The sequence below is a fragment of the Psittacula echo genome (assembly GCF_963264785.1).
Source record: "Psittacula echo genome assembly, chromosome: 4".
Lineage (NCBI taxonomy): Eukaryota > Metazoa > Chordata > Aves > Psittaciformes > Psittacidae > Psittacula > Psittacula echo.
In genome coordinates, this window is record NC_137738.1 from 101,865,301 (window position 1) to 101,880,234 (window position 14,934).

General features: G+C 44.1%; 1 protein-coding gene and 1 long non-coding RNA gene across 5 annotated transcripts; one reads left to right on the plus strand and one right to left on the minus strand.

Annotated features, from left to right (window-relative positions):
• Nucleotides 1–1,740: 1,740 nt before the first annotated feature.
• On the minus strand, nucleotides 1,741–10,888 carry LOC308220514 (WD repeat and coiled-coil-containing protein). Of its 4 annotated transcripts, none has more exons than XM_080616557.1 (5): nucleotides 10,814–10,888; nucleotides 10,306–10,406; nucleotides 6,029–7,907; nucleotides 4,375–4,492; nucleotides 1,741–2,311 (listed from the first exon to the last, which is right to left on the minus strand). In XM_080616557.1, exons 3-5 carry the CDS (start codon nucleotides 7,886–7,888, stop codon nucleotides 2,040–2,042), a joined length of 2,250 nt encoding a protein of 749 aa, XP_080472683.1. In that variant the 5' UTR covers nucleotides 7,889–7,907; nucleotides 10,306–10,406; nucleotides 10,814–10,888; the 3' UTR covers nucleotides 1,741–2,039. The 4 variants fall into 4 exon arrangements, with proteins under 4 accessions (XP_080472683.1, XP_080472684.1, XP_080472685.1 ...); XM_080616558.1 differs by lacking the exon at nucleotides 10,814–10,888 and adding an exon at nucleotides 10,563–10,694; XM_080616559.1 differs by lacking the exon at nucleotides 10,306–10,406.
• LOC308220516 lies at nucleotides 2,187–4,407 on the plus strand. Its single transcript, XR_013956688.1, has 3 exons — nucleotides 2,187–2,337; nucleotides 2,419–2,599; nucleotides 4,292–4,407. It is a non-coding gene; the product is annotated as an uncharacterized lncRNA (long non-coding RNA).
• Nucleotides 10,889–14,934: the final 4,046 nt, after the last annotated feature.

Consider the following 14,934-nt stretch of genomic DNA (forward strand, 5'->3'; position numbering starts at 1 on the left):
GGGACCTTCAGTGCGAGGTCACTGGGTTTTCAGGCAGGGCTCTGTAGATTTGAGTACTAATTCCTTAAGTCATTCCTGCACTGTGTAAGAATCTCTGGTAGATTCAATGCGGGCCGCATCCTCTCGTCTCTATTCACCTTCTGCATTCAAAGGAAAATGGTTGAAGTGGACAATGTTTTAAAGCCAAGCCCTGCTTTTTTGGGTTCACAGGTTGTTTCCAAATATCACTTGTTCATCTCCTTTTCTACTTGCCTTTCTGGGCTCTAGATAGAAACTGCAAAATTAAATCAGTCTTCTTGAGAGGAAGAGTTTCTTTAAGGGAAACTCAGGTCCTCTAAGACCTGGTATTCGTTGTCCAGCTCTTTGAAGATGAGGAAAAAGCATGTTAGTTCCAAATCTCATCCTGGCAGATACAGCCAGCAGCAGCCTAGTGCACAGTTGCCAATCACATACCTCGTATGAATTTCATATCATAGTTATGTAAAAACCAGTCTCAAAGTCTTACAATAGTCTCTCCCTTCAGAAAACTTCTGGAGTGTTCCTTTTCATGTAATCTTTTCTAACCCTTTTGGTGAACTGTCTGGAAGAAGTAAGCTGGTTATTCCAGTGCATTTGTTTATAAATAATACTTGGTACACTTGGAGTATTACGCCCCACATCACCTATATAAAGGTTGTTATTAACCCATATTACAGCTCAGCTAAATAGAAAAAGCAGTTAATGTACCAGTGGTATCTTAGCAAGAGACAACAGCCTGAGCTGCAGCTTCTGCTAGTTCCTGTCTGCATCCCCCTGTGTTAGACCATGGTGACTTCCACCTGCTTGCACATCCCTCTCCAAAATTTTCCGCATTGGAAAGTAAATTCTTGTTACCATCAGCATCATGCTTGATACATTATTACACCTGTAATGACATACTGGGTCTGGCTGGGATGGAGCTGGTTTCCCTCACCGCAGCCTGTACGGTGCTTTGGATCTGTGACCAAAGCAGGGCTGGCAACATCCTGATGTTTTGGCTATTGCTCACACAGCATCAAGGCTGAAGCTTCCTCTTTGTCCTGCTCTGTCCCACCAGTGAGTAGGCTGGGGGTGCCCAAAAGCCTCGTAGGTGACAAAGCTGGGACAGCTGACCCCAACTGACGCAAGGGATATCCCATATGGCATCATGCTTAGTAATAAAAGTTGTGAGAGCGCACATCCAGAGTTATGGCACTTGTTTCACCAAGCAACAGTTACACATGATGGACATTGCTTTTCCACAAACTTCTGGACAGCTGTCTGCCAACCGGACTGAATAAACTTCTTGTTTACTTGTACATGCAACTTATTTTATCTATGGTTTTTATCTCAACCTGAGTTCTTCCTTTTGCCTTTCTAATTCTCTCCCTACCCCGCACAGAAGCTCAGCCGCCAGCTCAACCCACCACAGAAGATGACAAATGTGAAGTCACTTCCCCAAATCCACACAGCGAAGCAAGCAAGCAGAGGCATGATCAGTGAGCACAGGAAGGGAAAAGGGTCTTCCACACACTAGGGATATCCCACATGATCCTATGTTGCTCCAAACTCTGTACACCTGAACTAGTGCTTACACCCTTAGTAACACTGGTGCAAACCACATGCACTTCTGGAGGCCCTGCTCCTAAAATAAAATGTGTCTTATTTCAGGCTTTGACAGAAGTGAAGAAAAGGAACACAACGCAGCATTTTCCAAGGATTTATTATGGAAGTTTACTCTCATCTAAAACTACCAACATATCAAAGTCCAAGATGGAAAATTTAGCTCAGAAGCTTCTAAGAATGTGTGTTTTCAACCACTGGTACAAAGCCCTAGTCTGTTCTGCAAGAGGCTCATTAAAAAAACACTGCTTAGTATAAAAATGTTAGAGTTTCCAAGAATCAAATAAATAATTTGCAACAAAAACCCCTATGGAAATCCAACAGATTTGAGACAGACTGCTGTTCAGAACTGCAGTCCTATACAGGGAGTTCAAAACTCTCCCGTTGTCAGACAGGCATTACAAAATCACTGTCAGAAATCACATTTTACTGCTAGGTGGTTTCGAAGGACTGCTGTCATCTAAAGCCTTGGAGGAGCAGTCTATGAGGACTTCCAAGGAACTTGTGATATCCAGACTTTCTGAAGAGGCGGGTCTGCACCTTTCTGTGGAACTGATGATGTCCAAAGTTTTGGAAGAACGGGAACCATAGCCTTTTGCACTGGCATCTCTCACCACTATCTCCTGCATGGATGTAAACAGCAGCGGAACAAAGCCCTCGCTGTCCGCGGTGAGAACAATCCAAGATGAACCTGTGAAGATATGAAAATGTCTGTTTGTAAGTTTTCATGTAATTAGGTATGTCTGAGGTATAAAAGACATTACTTCTAAAATTAAACATGCTTCTGCATGTTTACAGTTTTTCTAGGGGGAAAAGAAAGTATGTGGAGATACAGGCTGCATAATCTCAGACCTACAGGACAGTTGACAACTATGTGAAATACCTCCTTGACCAACTGGAGACGAGACTATAACAGAGAGAGACTTCAAACATGGAAGAGGAATGAAATTCTGAACAGAATCCATAAGACTTGTTTTAGGTAGGTATTTATAAGCTACTTCACACTTCTTAATCTGTGCAGATACTGTGAACAGGAGAAATTCATTAAATGACAAATGAAGAGAATAAAAACAATTTAGAAACTGCTTCTATTATGTAATTTCCATACATTTAATTCCAGTAAATGCAAGGAAGAAATATTGTCCTGCACTGTGCAAACCCCATGTCTCTGGTCCCTTGGCTGTTTGACTTCACGTGATCATTAGCATCATTTTTACCATTTGAAATTGTTTACTGAATCCAAAACAATGATTTCTACCAAGTCATAGAGACCAGAAAATTTTCACACTTGTACCCATTAAGTTGATGAAGAAATAAAATTGAGCTCAGGGAGGGTGAGGGAATTCAGAGAAATTCAGAGAAACGTTTCCAGCTGTTTGCAAATTTACATTACGTAATTCATGTCACAAGTAAGGTCACGAGAAGATTGTATCTTAAAAGCATGCAACCCCTTAATCTTTTGGCTTAATAACTCATTTGGACCAAACTTGAAAATCAATACAATTTGAGAAATTGAAAATACCATTCCTACTTTGCCCATTTACCTAGTGACATTTGTAAAATTAGTAAAGAAAATGATGGCAACACTGCTTGCTTTTAAAATGTATCTAGCAAGGTTAGTCATAGGATGACTGAGGGGGGGTGGGAGAGACTTAGGTTAGATAGGAGGAAGAAATTTATTACCATGAGGGTGCAGAGAAGCTGTGGCTGCCTCATCCCTGAGAGCATTCAAGGCCAGGTTGGACAGGGCTTTGGGCAACCTGATCTAGTAGAAGGTTTCCCTTCCCCTGGCAGAGAGGCTGGAACTAGATGATGTTTAAGGTCCCTTCCAACCCAAACCATTCTGTGATTCCATGATGACTATTCATTCCTGGGCAGCCAATTCTGTTAATTTTAGAAAGGAGAAGTTGAACTAACACAGGTAATGGGGACATTTTTTTTGCCAGAAAGAAAAGTTGTTCAAGTCTTGTAGCTCAAATTAAAATTCCAGTCTGAAAAACTAAGAGATCAGTGTCTACCAGAGTGCCTGCTCTTATCACTGGGTGTATCACACAGTTCTGGGTTGTGCCACAGCATAGGGACAGTTGCTCCGTAATCTTGAGCAGACAGCAGACACCAAAGGCAGGTAGCTGGAATATCTGTAGTAGTGAGATACCATGTTCCAGAAGTATATGCTCTACCTTTGCCAGAAGTAAGAGACAGAATTGACACATACCCAGACACATGGGATGAACAGAGAACAGCAGAGAAGGTGACAGCAATTGAAAGGTAGTTCTCTTCACAGCAAAAACAGAAGTGAAACATACTGCTAGAAGTTATAGAGTCATTTTTGTGTTTATAAAAAAAGACAAGATTTCTTTTAAAGGAGACCAGATGCTGGAACTACAGATTAAAACATAGCAAACTGTATTCCAAGTCCACCAGTCAACTCTAACCTCCTCACTACTCAGACTTCGTTACTTAGAATAGCTGAAAACATAAATAAAAATACTGGGTGACAGTAATTTTCCTGCACAACTATTTGATAAGGGGGTATCAATATGTAAAACTGGGTTATTTTTTTATGATGTAAAAAGTAAAAGCCCAGAGAAGAATCTTCAAGTTATAAACCAAATGAGAAAACTGTTTATTAATAATCTTTCATTACTTATTCCTTGGGGTTTTTTTCCAGATGGGATGATGCATATTGCTACCGCTCCCTGAGGATGTTGCCTGTGTTTAAAGTGCTTGTATTATTGGATAATTACAACTTACCATGTTGCATTTCTACAAGAGAGAGATTAAATATCTGCTGGACTGTATTTAAATGGAGTTTGCCACCACAAAGAATAACAGCTCGTCTTTCATCTGAATCACTTCTGGAAAGCTGCTTCTGTAAAGAAAGAAAGAAAGAATCATTAGATACCATGATGTATATTTAAGCAGAGATGGCAAAACAGCATTAACCAAAACAGGATCAGACATCCCTTCAACTGCAGCATTTACAGAAAGGCAAGTGCTACATTGATTCAGACCCATGTGCAAGATTTATACTCCAATGCCTCAGCTCTCAAAAAGACAATCTGTGAGTGACGGTAACAAGTAGCTGTGCTAACTCAGCATGTGTCAGAACAACGGATAGGAAATCCTACACTGCTGCTGAAGAAACCATGAGCTTCCCATCATATGTGAGGGACATTTTCCTGGGGAGTCTGTAAAGCTGCAGGCTTTCCATCCTTCTCCCTCCCTGATCCACAGCTTCAGAAGAGGTGAGAACTCCTGCCCATGAATGTTTGGGATGAGGAACAGACTGACAGATCAGAAGCGCTTCCTCTGCCTCACCTCTGACCATCACTGCCCCAAGACTTAAAAATCAAGAAGTGTCTTCAAAGCACACCCACCACGGAGCAGAGCAAAGCCTTTTTAAAACCTGCCAAGGAGCAGTTGTTACCAGAACTATAAACTCCATGTTGGATAAAATCCACACAACCACATCACTTCCCAGGGAAGCCTTGATAATGCCTCCAGGTCATGACAAAAACACAATGGAGTAAATTCTGACTCCTCTTCCATGCTGTGGACAAACCCATCCACACACAAGGAGGGCATGTGGTGCCTGCTGTCTGCTCAGATTACTGTCCCTATGCTGTGGCACAACCCAGAACTGTATGATAACACCCAGTGATAAGAGCAGGCACTCTGGTAGACACTGATCTCTTAGTTTTTCAGACTGGAATTTTAATTTGAGCTACAAGACTTGAACAACTTTTCTTTCTGGCAAAAAAAATGTCCCCATTACCTGTGTTAGTTCAACTTCTCCTTTCTAAAATTAACAGAATTGGCTGCCCAGGAATGAATAGTCATCATGGAATCACAGAATGGTTTGGGTTGGAAGGGACCTTAAAGATCATCCAGGTCCAACCCCCTGCCAGGGGCAGGGACAGCTAGACCAGGTTGCTCAAAGCCCCACCCAACCTGGCCTTGAATGCTGCCAGGGATGAGGCAGCCACAGCTTCTCTGGGCAACCTGTGCCAGTGCCTCATCACCCTCACAGAGAACAATTTCTTCCCAACATCTAATCTAAATCTCCCCTCTTTCAGCCTAAAGCCATTTCCCCTCGTCCTATCCCTAACATGCTCTTGTAAAATGTCCCTCTCCAGATATCTTGCTGGCCCCTTTAGGTACTGGAAGCTGCTCTAAGGTCTCGCTGGAGTCTTCTCCAGGCCGAACAGGCTGAATAAGACTCCTGTTGGATCCACCTGCATGCAGTGAAATCATTCATAGATATCAATTTGCATAGACTAAACATTCATGGGATGTCATCCTCTCTGCACACAATCTGACAGGAGTTCATGTTTTAAATCCATACAAAGAACAGACATCCATAAACAGATTTTTTTATCATTAAGGCTTCCAATATTAAAATTACCTGGCAGGTGATGTTAATAAAAGAGGGTTCCTGAGAAGATGGGTATATTGGAAGATTTCTCTTCCCAGATTTTAGCAGCTCAGTTAATTCACAGAGATGATGCTGTAATTCTGTGAAGTTACCAGACAGTTTTTCTATATTTTTTGAAAAGTAACTTGCTTCCTTTTCACATAATAAGTTATTCTTGTAAGAATTGGGTACTTTGAAAGCTGCATCTGCCTGTCTTTTTGGAGATGTTGGCTTGACAGAACACACCAGGGATGTGGCAGACAGTGCCGCTGCCCGATTAACTGGTTCAGCATCGAGACACTCAACTGCTGGAAAACAACTCATGGAAATCTTCTTATCTTTGAGGTCACTCATGTTCGACAAGCTTTGTTCATAAACAGGACTCTTAATTTCTTCAATGAGTTTCCTTTTGCTGGTAGGTGACTGAATGGCAGCACGATCTGGGATCAAGAGTCCACGGCTGAGAGAGTGAACTTCTCTAGAGAGATCATGCTGTATGTTGGAAAGGTTCAAATCGGAGCTCCCATTAACTGATGCTGATGTTGAAGGACCCATTTCAAATATTAGTTCCTTAATCATCAGTCGTATCATATATTTGTCTGATCTTGAAGAGGGAAGAAATGCAGGGTCAGTGAATCTTTGTTTTCCAACCAGTATCAGTAACAATTTATTGGTCAAGAAGCACAGCCCCTTTGGTTTCTCATTTTTCTCTAGCTGAATTTGTTGAATATTGGGTAAATTGGATGAAGTCAGTGAATAGACTAAAATAACATTACAAGTATTGGAGGCAACTGATACAATTTGAGTTTTGGGGTCAAAAGCCATAATATCAGGAACCAGAATGCCTGGGATGCTAACTTTTTTGGTAGAGGTAACCTTTCTTTCAAATGTCACCAAGATGAGATGTGAAGAATCCTGGCCACTTCCCGTTAGGTAGTCCTTGGGCCGCAGATGCAGAAGAGGACTGGAATCAGTGCCCTGCTTGCTAGAAAGTATGTGAGTTAGATCCACAGGGGATGCAACAACAGACAAGGGCTTCTCTGAGTCCAGCGACTTCTTCCCCCTATCCATAGAATACTCTTCCTCACCACATAAGCTGGACTGCGAGGGGAAGGACTCTGTTTCAATGCTGGCTGGAACTTCAAATGCCACACCAGCATTTAAGCCACAGATCTTGTCCAGAGGAAGTTCGGTAGCAACAGCAACTTGGAAATTCAGAGTAGCTTCCACAGCGCAGATGTAGCCTCCCACATCAAAGACTGGGCAAAAAGAACAAGCACTCAGTGTCTTCTGAGCATCATTCCAAATGTAAGAATGAAGGGCACTGCCTACTCCCACTACTAAGCGATTGCCTTCCTTCGTCCAACAAGCGCAGTGGATGAGGCCACTGCCTTTAATATCTGCATTAACTCTGGAGCTGTTGAGGTGAACAGAGTGTAGGACAGAAGCATCCTGTGTAGTTAGCACAGCCAGGATCTCCTTCTTGGGATGCCACACGCAGCCCTGGGGGAGCACTGGGAACGGCTCACTGATGTCGCATATCTGAGATACCAAGAGCTTATTTCTTTCTGTAGCATTAAAACAGAGCTGCCAAATGGTGATATGCTTTTTGTGTTGCACAGCAAGCAGAGCTGGGGCATCAGGGGGACACGGGCCCCAGTAGAGTCCATGGACATGTTCAAACTGACCGACAACACTCGAGTCACCAAATTCTGGGTCTCCTTTATGAAGGTGTAAAGCAGTCAGTATCACCTGTTTCCCATCTGTCCAGGCAATGCCATGCACAGGGTGAATTGCTTGATATAAGGCATTAAGGCCAGTTCTCAGAAGCTTTGCCTTTCCCAGCTCCATGATTTTTCATGCGAGACATCTAAATAAATCAGAATATAAAGCAAAACAAATTTATTTTGTAAGGATAAATTTTTCTGTAGAGGACAGAGGCCAGTACCCATATGAGCTTTAGATTGTGACCCTGCCAGTGCTGGGCTCCTCCTTCCAGTAAAGTCAATACACACATAATGTTCATCTGTGCTGAATCCCCAAGGTTTTTTTTGTTTATGATGTTTCTACAATGAAACACAATTCTAAGGAAAACCCTCTGCTGTTTGCACAGGCTCAGTCTACTGTGTTTCCACCACAAGACCAGTCCTTCCATTCACATCAACAGGGTGCTGCTTCTCAGTATTTCTGAATGACATCAGCATTAAAAAGTCTCAAAATATCACCTCTCACTCTCAGCTTCATGGGCTGTCTGTGCTCAGATAATGTAATCCCTTACAAGTATAACCAAGGATTAATGCATTATCTACATATCTGATCCTGTATTATAGTGGGTGAGAACAAGGCACCTGTATGCTTATTCCAGAAAGCTCTCTCCAAAAGCAAATGCAATTTTGAAGAAAGTTAAGATCAAAGCATGTTTTTCTTAGGAAATGAATGAGAAAAGAATTTAAAAATAACACAGGAGAGGGACAGACCCATCTACCTCAGGCACCAGCCATACTATGACAGCATATGAATGACTCTCAGTCTTTAACATCCTCCAATGCAGTGATTATCCCTTTTTCCCTTTTCCTAAGTGATTCAGCACCTGTCTGTCAAAGCTCACAAACCACTTTATAGCTCACTACTGTTTGTTGGGTAGAAGGGATGAAAGCAGTAAGCAGCTGACTGTGCCTGCAGCCTGGTATTTCCACATACCTACATAGGCATACAAAACTATACAGACACTTTTAAATGCCTTTATATATATATATATATATATATATACACTTAGTATCTGCAGTAATTCTGGGAACATTTTCATAATTTGGATATTGCTTTAAGAGTACTTATTTTCATATTGTCCTGCAAGTAGAAATTACTGATTTATAGGAAGGAAATGAAACCACAAAAACCTTCATTCCACTATTTTTGAAAGATGGGTTACGTGATGTGCCTGATTAGAGCCTTTTCTACATAACAGCTCCAAAAAGGAGAATGGGAAGCTGCCAGCAATAATTATTCTCTGTAACCTGGAACCAGAGACATCCAGAAGTCACATGCAAAACATCGAAACTTCAGAAAAGTTCAGGATTTCACACATATTTCTAGTTTTTTAGCTGTGAGCAATCCCTACTCTGTGCACAGAAGCCAATTCAAAGGAATTGATGGTTTCCTCACTTAAGATTCTCCATAGGATTTGACTCAGCTGCAAAGCCACAGCACAAGTTGCAGCTTTAGTACGAAATATGACAAAGAAGAAGTCAGTGTTTGAGAAAGTCAAACTGGAGGAGCTTATCACAACATGCAGGGCCTGGCACTACTTGGTATTTTAATTAACTATTTGTGGAAGATCCCAAACTTGGAGGAAGAAGGTTGGGAAAGAAGATTTCAGAGACTAAAATTAGATAGAAAAAGTTGTGTAATGATGATCAAGACAGCTTCTTCTCAAACTCATAATAAGTGCAAAATGGTATACTTAGCAAAGAAAAAACCCAGAGGCTTGATATCTCCTGAGTAATAACTCCCTGGGTAGCAGTATAGCAAAAAGAATCTGGCTTACAAATCACAAATCGATTTGGATCACATACTAAATGTTTCACTTACGTGAAAATGTTACCAAGTAAGAGAGTATCATTCTGGAATGGTTTTAATAGGGATGCCATACTCAAGGGAGATAATGGCCCCACTTCCACAGAGGCAACAATATCTTCACTGGAGTCCTGTGCCTAGTTCTGAGTTTAACAGTCCAAGGATGATGGAGATGCTTAACAAAGCTCAGGGACCAGAGAAACACAAGAAGCAGGTTCACTCAGTTTGGAGGAGAATGTGAGTGGAAGCTTGCAAACACCCACCAGTCTGCTGACAAGAGAACACTGACCCCCTTGTTCTCCAGGTCTGCTCTGGATAGTGAGAGATAATAATCAGCTTAGTTTCAACAAAAGAGATTTAGGTCAGCTATTAAGGAAAAATTCTAACTATAAGTGATAGCTAAGCACGGAAGCAGGTTACCTTGGAGGGGGGAAGAGACACTCCATGAATTTTACTATCTGTAAGAGCCAGTTAAGTAAACATCTGTCAGGGGTAGGTTCAAGTACACTGGATCCTGCTCTGGCTAAGACAGCATCCCACATACTTTCCAATTAACTTCACCATCTACCTGGCTCTCCTCTAAACTCCAATGTGACCAATCCCAACCTTGTTCAGCAATTGCCACTTGCAGGAAATCAAAACACTGGCTGTTCACTCTTTGGAGAACACATGCACGCTGCTGGGCAATACTTAACAGGAGATGGTACCATGCCTCAACACCACGGTTCTAAGCCTCCTGGGCCACCTGAGCAACCTCCTGTGATACACCAGTCATTCTGTGCTCTCCCCAGCACACCTGGAAAAGCAAAAGCAGCAAGATGCCCACTGGCCACTACCCAAACCACTCGCCCTCCACCACTTGCACACTGGCACCTCGAGGCGTGCTGCCACCGGCGAGGCCGCCCCAGCCACCTCTCTCCTCACGGTCCCTCCGCACCTGCCCGGGCCTCACCTCACGCCCTCGTACCGCGCCCCGGCGGAGGCCGAGCTCCGCGGAGGCACCTGCCCAAGCCCCTCTGGCGGGCACCGGAAAGACGCTGTGGGGCTCCTCTGGCGGGGCACCGGCGGCAAAGAGGGTCCAAACCCGCCCGCCCGCCCCGCCGCTCCCTGCGCGGGCCCGCCTGCACTGATATTCCCCGTTTCCCCCAGTAGCCCGCCCGTCCCCTCTGCTTCCTTCCCGACGCGGCCGGCAACCTCACGCACCCGGCGGCTCAGCCCGGCTCCTGCTGGGTGGTACCCGGGGCCGTACAGCGGAACCACGCTGCGGAGAGCGGCGCTAAGCCCTGGCGAGCACCTATCAGCCCAGCCCGGCCCCGCCTCCCGGGCCGGCCTCCAACCACGCGGCCGCACCCCGCGCTCTAGCGGGGCATGCTAAGCATTATGGCCCAGCGGGCGGTACCTCCGAGAGGCGGGAGCTAGAACTACAGCTCCCAGGAGGCAATGGGGCGGCGCGGTGACGTATCTCCCGTCGCTTGTCTTCAGGCTGCTCGCCTCTGCATTGGAGCTCGCGTGAAGTTAGCGGTGTCTTCAGGGTGCCGCGGCGGCTGCCGCGCCTGAAGGGGCCGATCGCGTCCCCGCTGCCGGGCATCACGGACCGTGTGACATGTCCAGCCCACGGTACCCCGCCCCGCCGAGAGGGGTATCCCATAGCGGGAGGAGTGTCTGGACACCAGGACGGTGACTGGCCTGACTGCCAGGGGTCGATTCAGCCCCCTGAGGCAGGAGGGTGTAGGATAGGTGGCTCCTGCGGGCCAGCAGACATGGCACTGGCCTGAGGGCCGAACCTGCAAGTGTCAACAGTTATTTGGATCCTTTTACAGAAGATAAAGATGGAAAATGGAATAGGTGCCTGCAAGAAATCTGGAAAGGAACGTTTTACAAGGGCATGTAGGGATAGGACAAGGGGGAATGGCTTTAAACTGAAAGGGGAGACTTAGATTAGGAAGGTCTCTATCGTGAGGGTGGTGAGGCACTGGCACAGGTTGCCCAGAGCAGCTGTGGCTGCCCCATCCCTGGCAGTGTTTAAGGCCAGGTTGGATGAGGCTTTGAGCAACCTGGTCTAGTGGAAGGTGTCCCTGGCCATGGCAGAGAGGTTGAAAGTGGATGAGCTTTAAGGTCCTTTCCAACCCAAACTATTCAGTGGTTGTATGACCTGTTTTGTGTTTGTTTTGTAGTTTGTTTTCTGTTGTGGTTTGGTTTGTTTTGTTGGTTTGGTTTAGGGTTTTTTTGCCCTTGGTTGAAGGAAGCATATAAATATGTTACAGTGCTACTCCAATACATGTTCTGGGATACTGATTTATTGCATTGGGCTTAAACTCTTATAAGTCTCTAAGGCCACTTTAAAGTTAATTATATGGTAAGACTGTGCCAATTTGTCACTACATAGTACTGCAGAGCAGTATGATTGTCCGGTTCTTGAAGCCCATACTTTTGATAGGATGTTGAAAAAACTGGAGAAGATGCCTTAAACAGGTGCCAAAGGCATGAAAAAAATGCTTGAAATGGTTGCAAGGTCAAATATGTAAATAGCTCAAAGTTACTGAAAGAACACTAGGGGGTGACTTGGGTATATTGCATGAGTGCCTTTACAGAGGAAAACATCAGAGCTGAAGAGTTCTTTAGAAGAGCGAAGGGAGGTTTAAAGGGCACCATGGATGGATTGACACATGTAAGACACAGCTGTGAGTTTGATTGATACCCAGAACAAGCTACCAATAGAGCAGACCCTCTGTGTGAATCTTCCAATTGCAACTTGGTGACTTCCAGGGACCAAGATTCTTCACATCTCATCTTGGTGACATTTGAAAGAAAGGTTACCTCTACCAAATGCAGAGTTTGCCTCTGTCTCAGAAAAATTTCTGAACTCAATAAATGGATTTTAGATTAAAATCAATGGCCTGTGATGCACTATAGGTGGATATCTATGTATGATGGGATACAAAGTAAAATTCCATGAGCTGTTTCTATCAAAAAATATAGCCTTTTACGTGGTTATACTGGCAAGGGTTTGTGGAAGAGAAATGCCTGCCATTAGTTTCCAGGTTCCTTTGGAAGCTTGTTCAGCAAAGAAGTGAACATGTCAGTGACATGGATAGTGGGATTGAGTGCACCCTCAGCAAGTTTGCTGACAACACCAAGCTGTGTGGTGTGGTTGACACGATGGAGGAAAGGGATAACATCCTGAGGGACCTGGACACTGGCCAAGAGGTGGGCCAATGTAAACATCATGAAGTTCAACAAGGCCACGTACAAGGTCCTGCACCAGGGGCAGGGCAATCCCAAGCACAAATACAGGCTGGGAGGAGACTGGATTCAGAGCAGCCCTGCGGAGAAGGAACTGGGGGTGTTGGTCAATGAGAAACATAACATGAGCTGGCTTCAGTGTGTGCTTGCAGCCCATAAAGCCAACCATATCCTCGGCTGCATCAAGAGGAGTGTGACCAGCAGGTCAAAGGAGGTGATCCTGCCCCTCTGCTCTCATGAGACCCCACCTACAGTACTGCATCCAGCTCTAGGGAGGATATGGAGCTGTTGGAGCGAGTCCAGAGGAGGCCACAAAGCGCTGAAGCACCTCTGCAATGACAACAGGTTGAGAGAGTTGGGGTGGTTCAGCCTGGAGAAGAGAAGGCTCCAGAAGACCTTAAAGCAGCGTCCAGCATCTAAAGGGACTGACAAGAAATCTGAAGAGGGACTTTTTACTTGAGCATGTGGTTGACAGAACAAGGGGAATGGCTTTAAACTGGCAGAGGGGAGATTTACATTAGATATTAGCAATAAATTCTTCACTGTGAGCCTGATGAGACACTGGCACAGGTTTCCTAGAGAAGCTGTGGCTGCCCCATCCCTGGCAGTGTTCAAGGCCAGGCAGGACAAGGCTTTGAGCAACCTGGTCTACTAGGAGGTGTCCCTGCTCATGGCAGGGGGTTGGAACTAGATGATCTTTAAGGTCCCTTCCAACCCAAATCGTTCTGTGAGTCTATGTTTCTATGAAGTGGCCATAGAAAAGAGACAGGGACGTCTACAGGGCAAGAATAGGATTTGTTTGAACTTTTGTATTTTTGAAATTACAATAAGTCTTTCTGCCAGCTTCAGGCACTTGATGCTGTAAGTTGCATTGCATAAATAAATGAAAACCAGATTTGAGTTAATGAGTGGATTTCCAATGTTACATTTTTAGTTTAGAAAGACAAGCAGTGGACCCAAATGCCAGATTTTCTGCATTGCTCCACAAATACACACTCTCTGGTGTATGAGGATTTACCAGAAAACGATCAAACATGTGTTTTGATTTCTGTGCTCTATTTTCCTTTTCCTCTGTCATTAACGACAGGGTGCAACCATAGAAAGAACAATCCCAAATTAGCCCAGAATGGAAAAGGAAATTGAAAAATTTCCCATAGAAATCTAGTCTATATTCACAATATATCTTAACACAGTCTCAGGGTTAGGGCCTTAGTATATCATGCCTCAGAGAGAGGTGAGCAGAGATCAGCCCTGCCTAAGAGATGGTGATGATAAACATTGTATTTGCACTTGTTCTTTTAGCTCTGGGAAGTACACGCTTACACAGTTATGAGAATGGCACAGCACTAGGAATTCCTGCTCTCCCTTGCCTGTGTCACACCTGGTGGGTTGGTAAGGGCTGTTTTCCAGTTCCACTCCCTTCTGTCTACAGGGTTTCATGTGCCTGAACACCCAACACTTTCTTACATCAGCTGTTGGTACAGAAGGTGCCTGGGGTGCTTGGTCCTGCGCATTGCAGAGGATAAGACAGAGCCTGTGCTTTCAATCTTCTTCTCCCTATGGATAACAAATAAGTGACCCAAAAATCCACCTCCTAATGATCTGCCCTGTGATTTGTTTGGATTGATGGCAGTGTGGTTTGCAAGTGCTGCCCAGGCAGTAAGAAAAATTTCTGGCACATGTTACAGCAGTGAGGCTGATGTGAAGCATTTGTACTGTGAAACACAAGACGCCAGGGGGCTTTACTGCACGGGAGCAAATCGCTGAGCATGATCCTGCTCCTGAATCTCACGAAGAATCTTGTTTAACGTGAATGATTTCACATTTTTCTCTTTTCATATAAGCCAAAATTGACTATCCATAGTAATGAACGGAAATAAAACATTTAGAAATTGTTTTATCAAATGAAGATATCACAAATTGAGAATGCCTCAGAAGATATTTTATTATTAAATGTTTATTTCTGTTTCCTATCCTTATAATTATACAGATGTTTTTAAAGACTTTTATTTTCATCATGTAAATTCTCTTAAATGCTAAGTGAGTTATACAAATGAACCAAAAATATCACCAAAACTTGT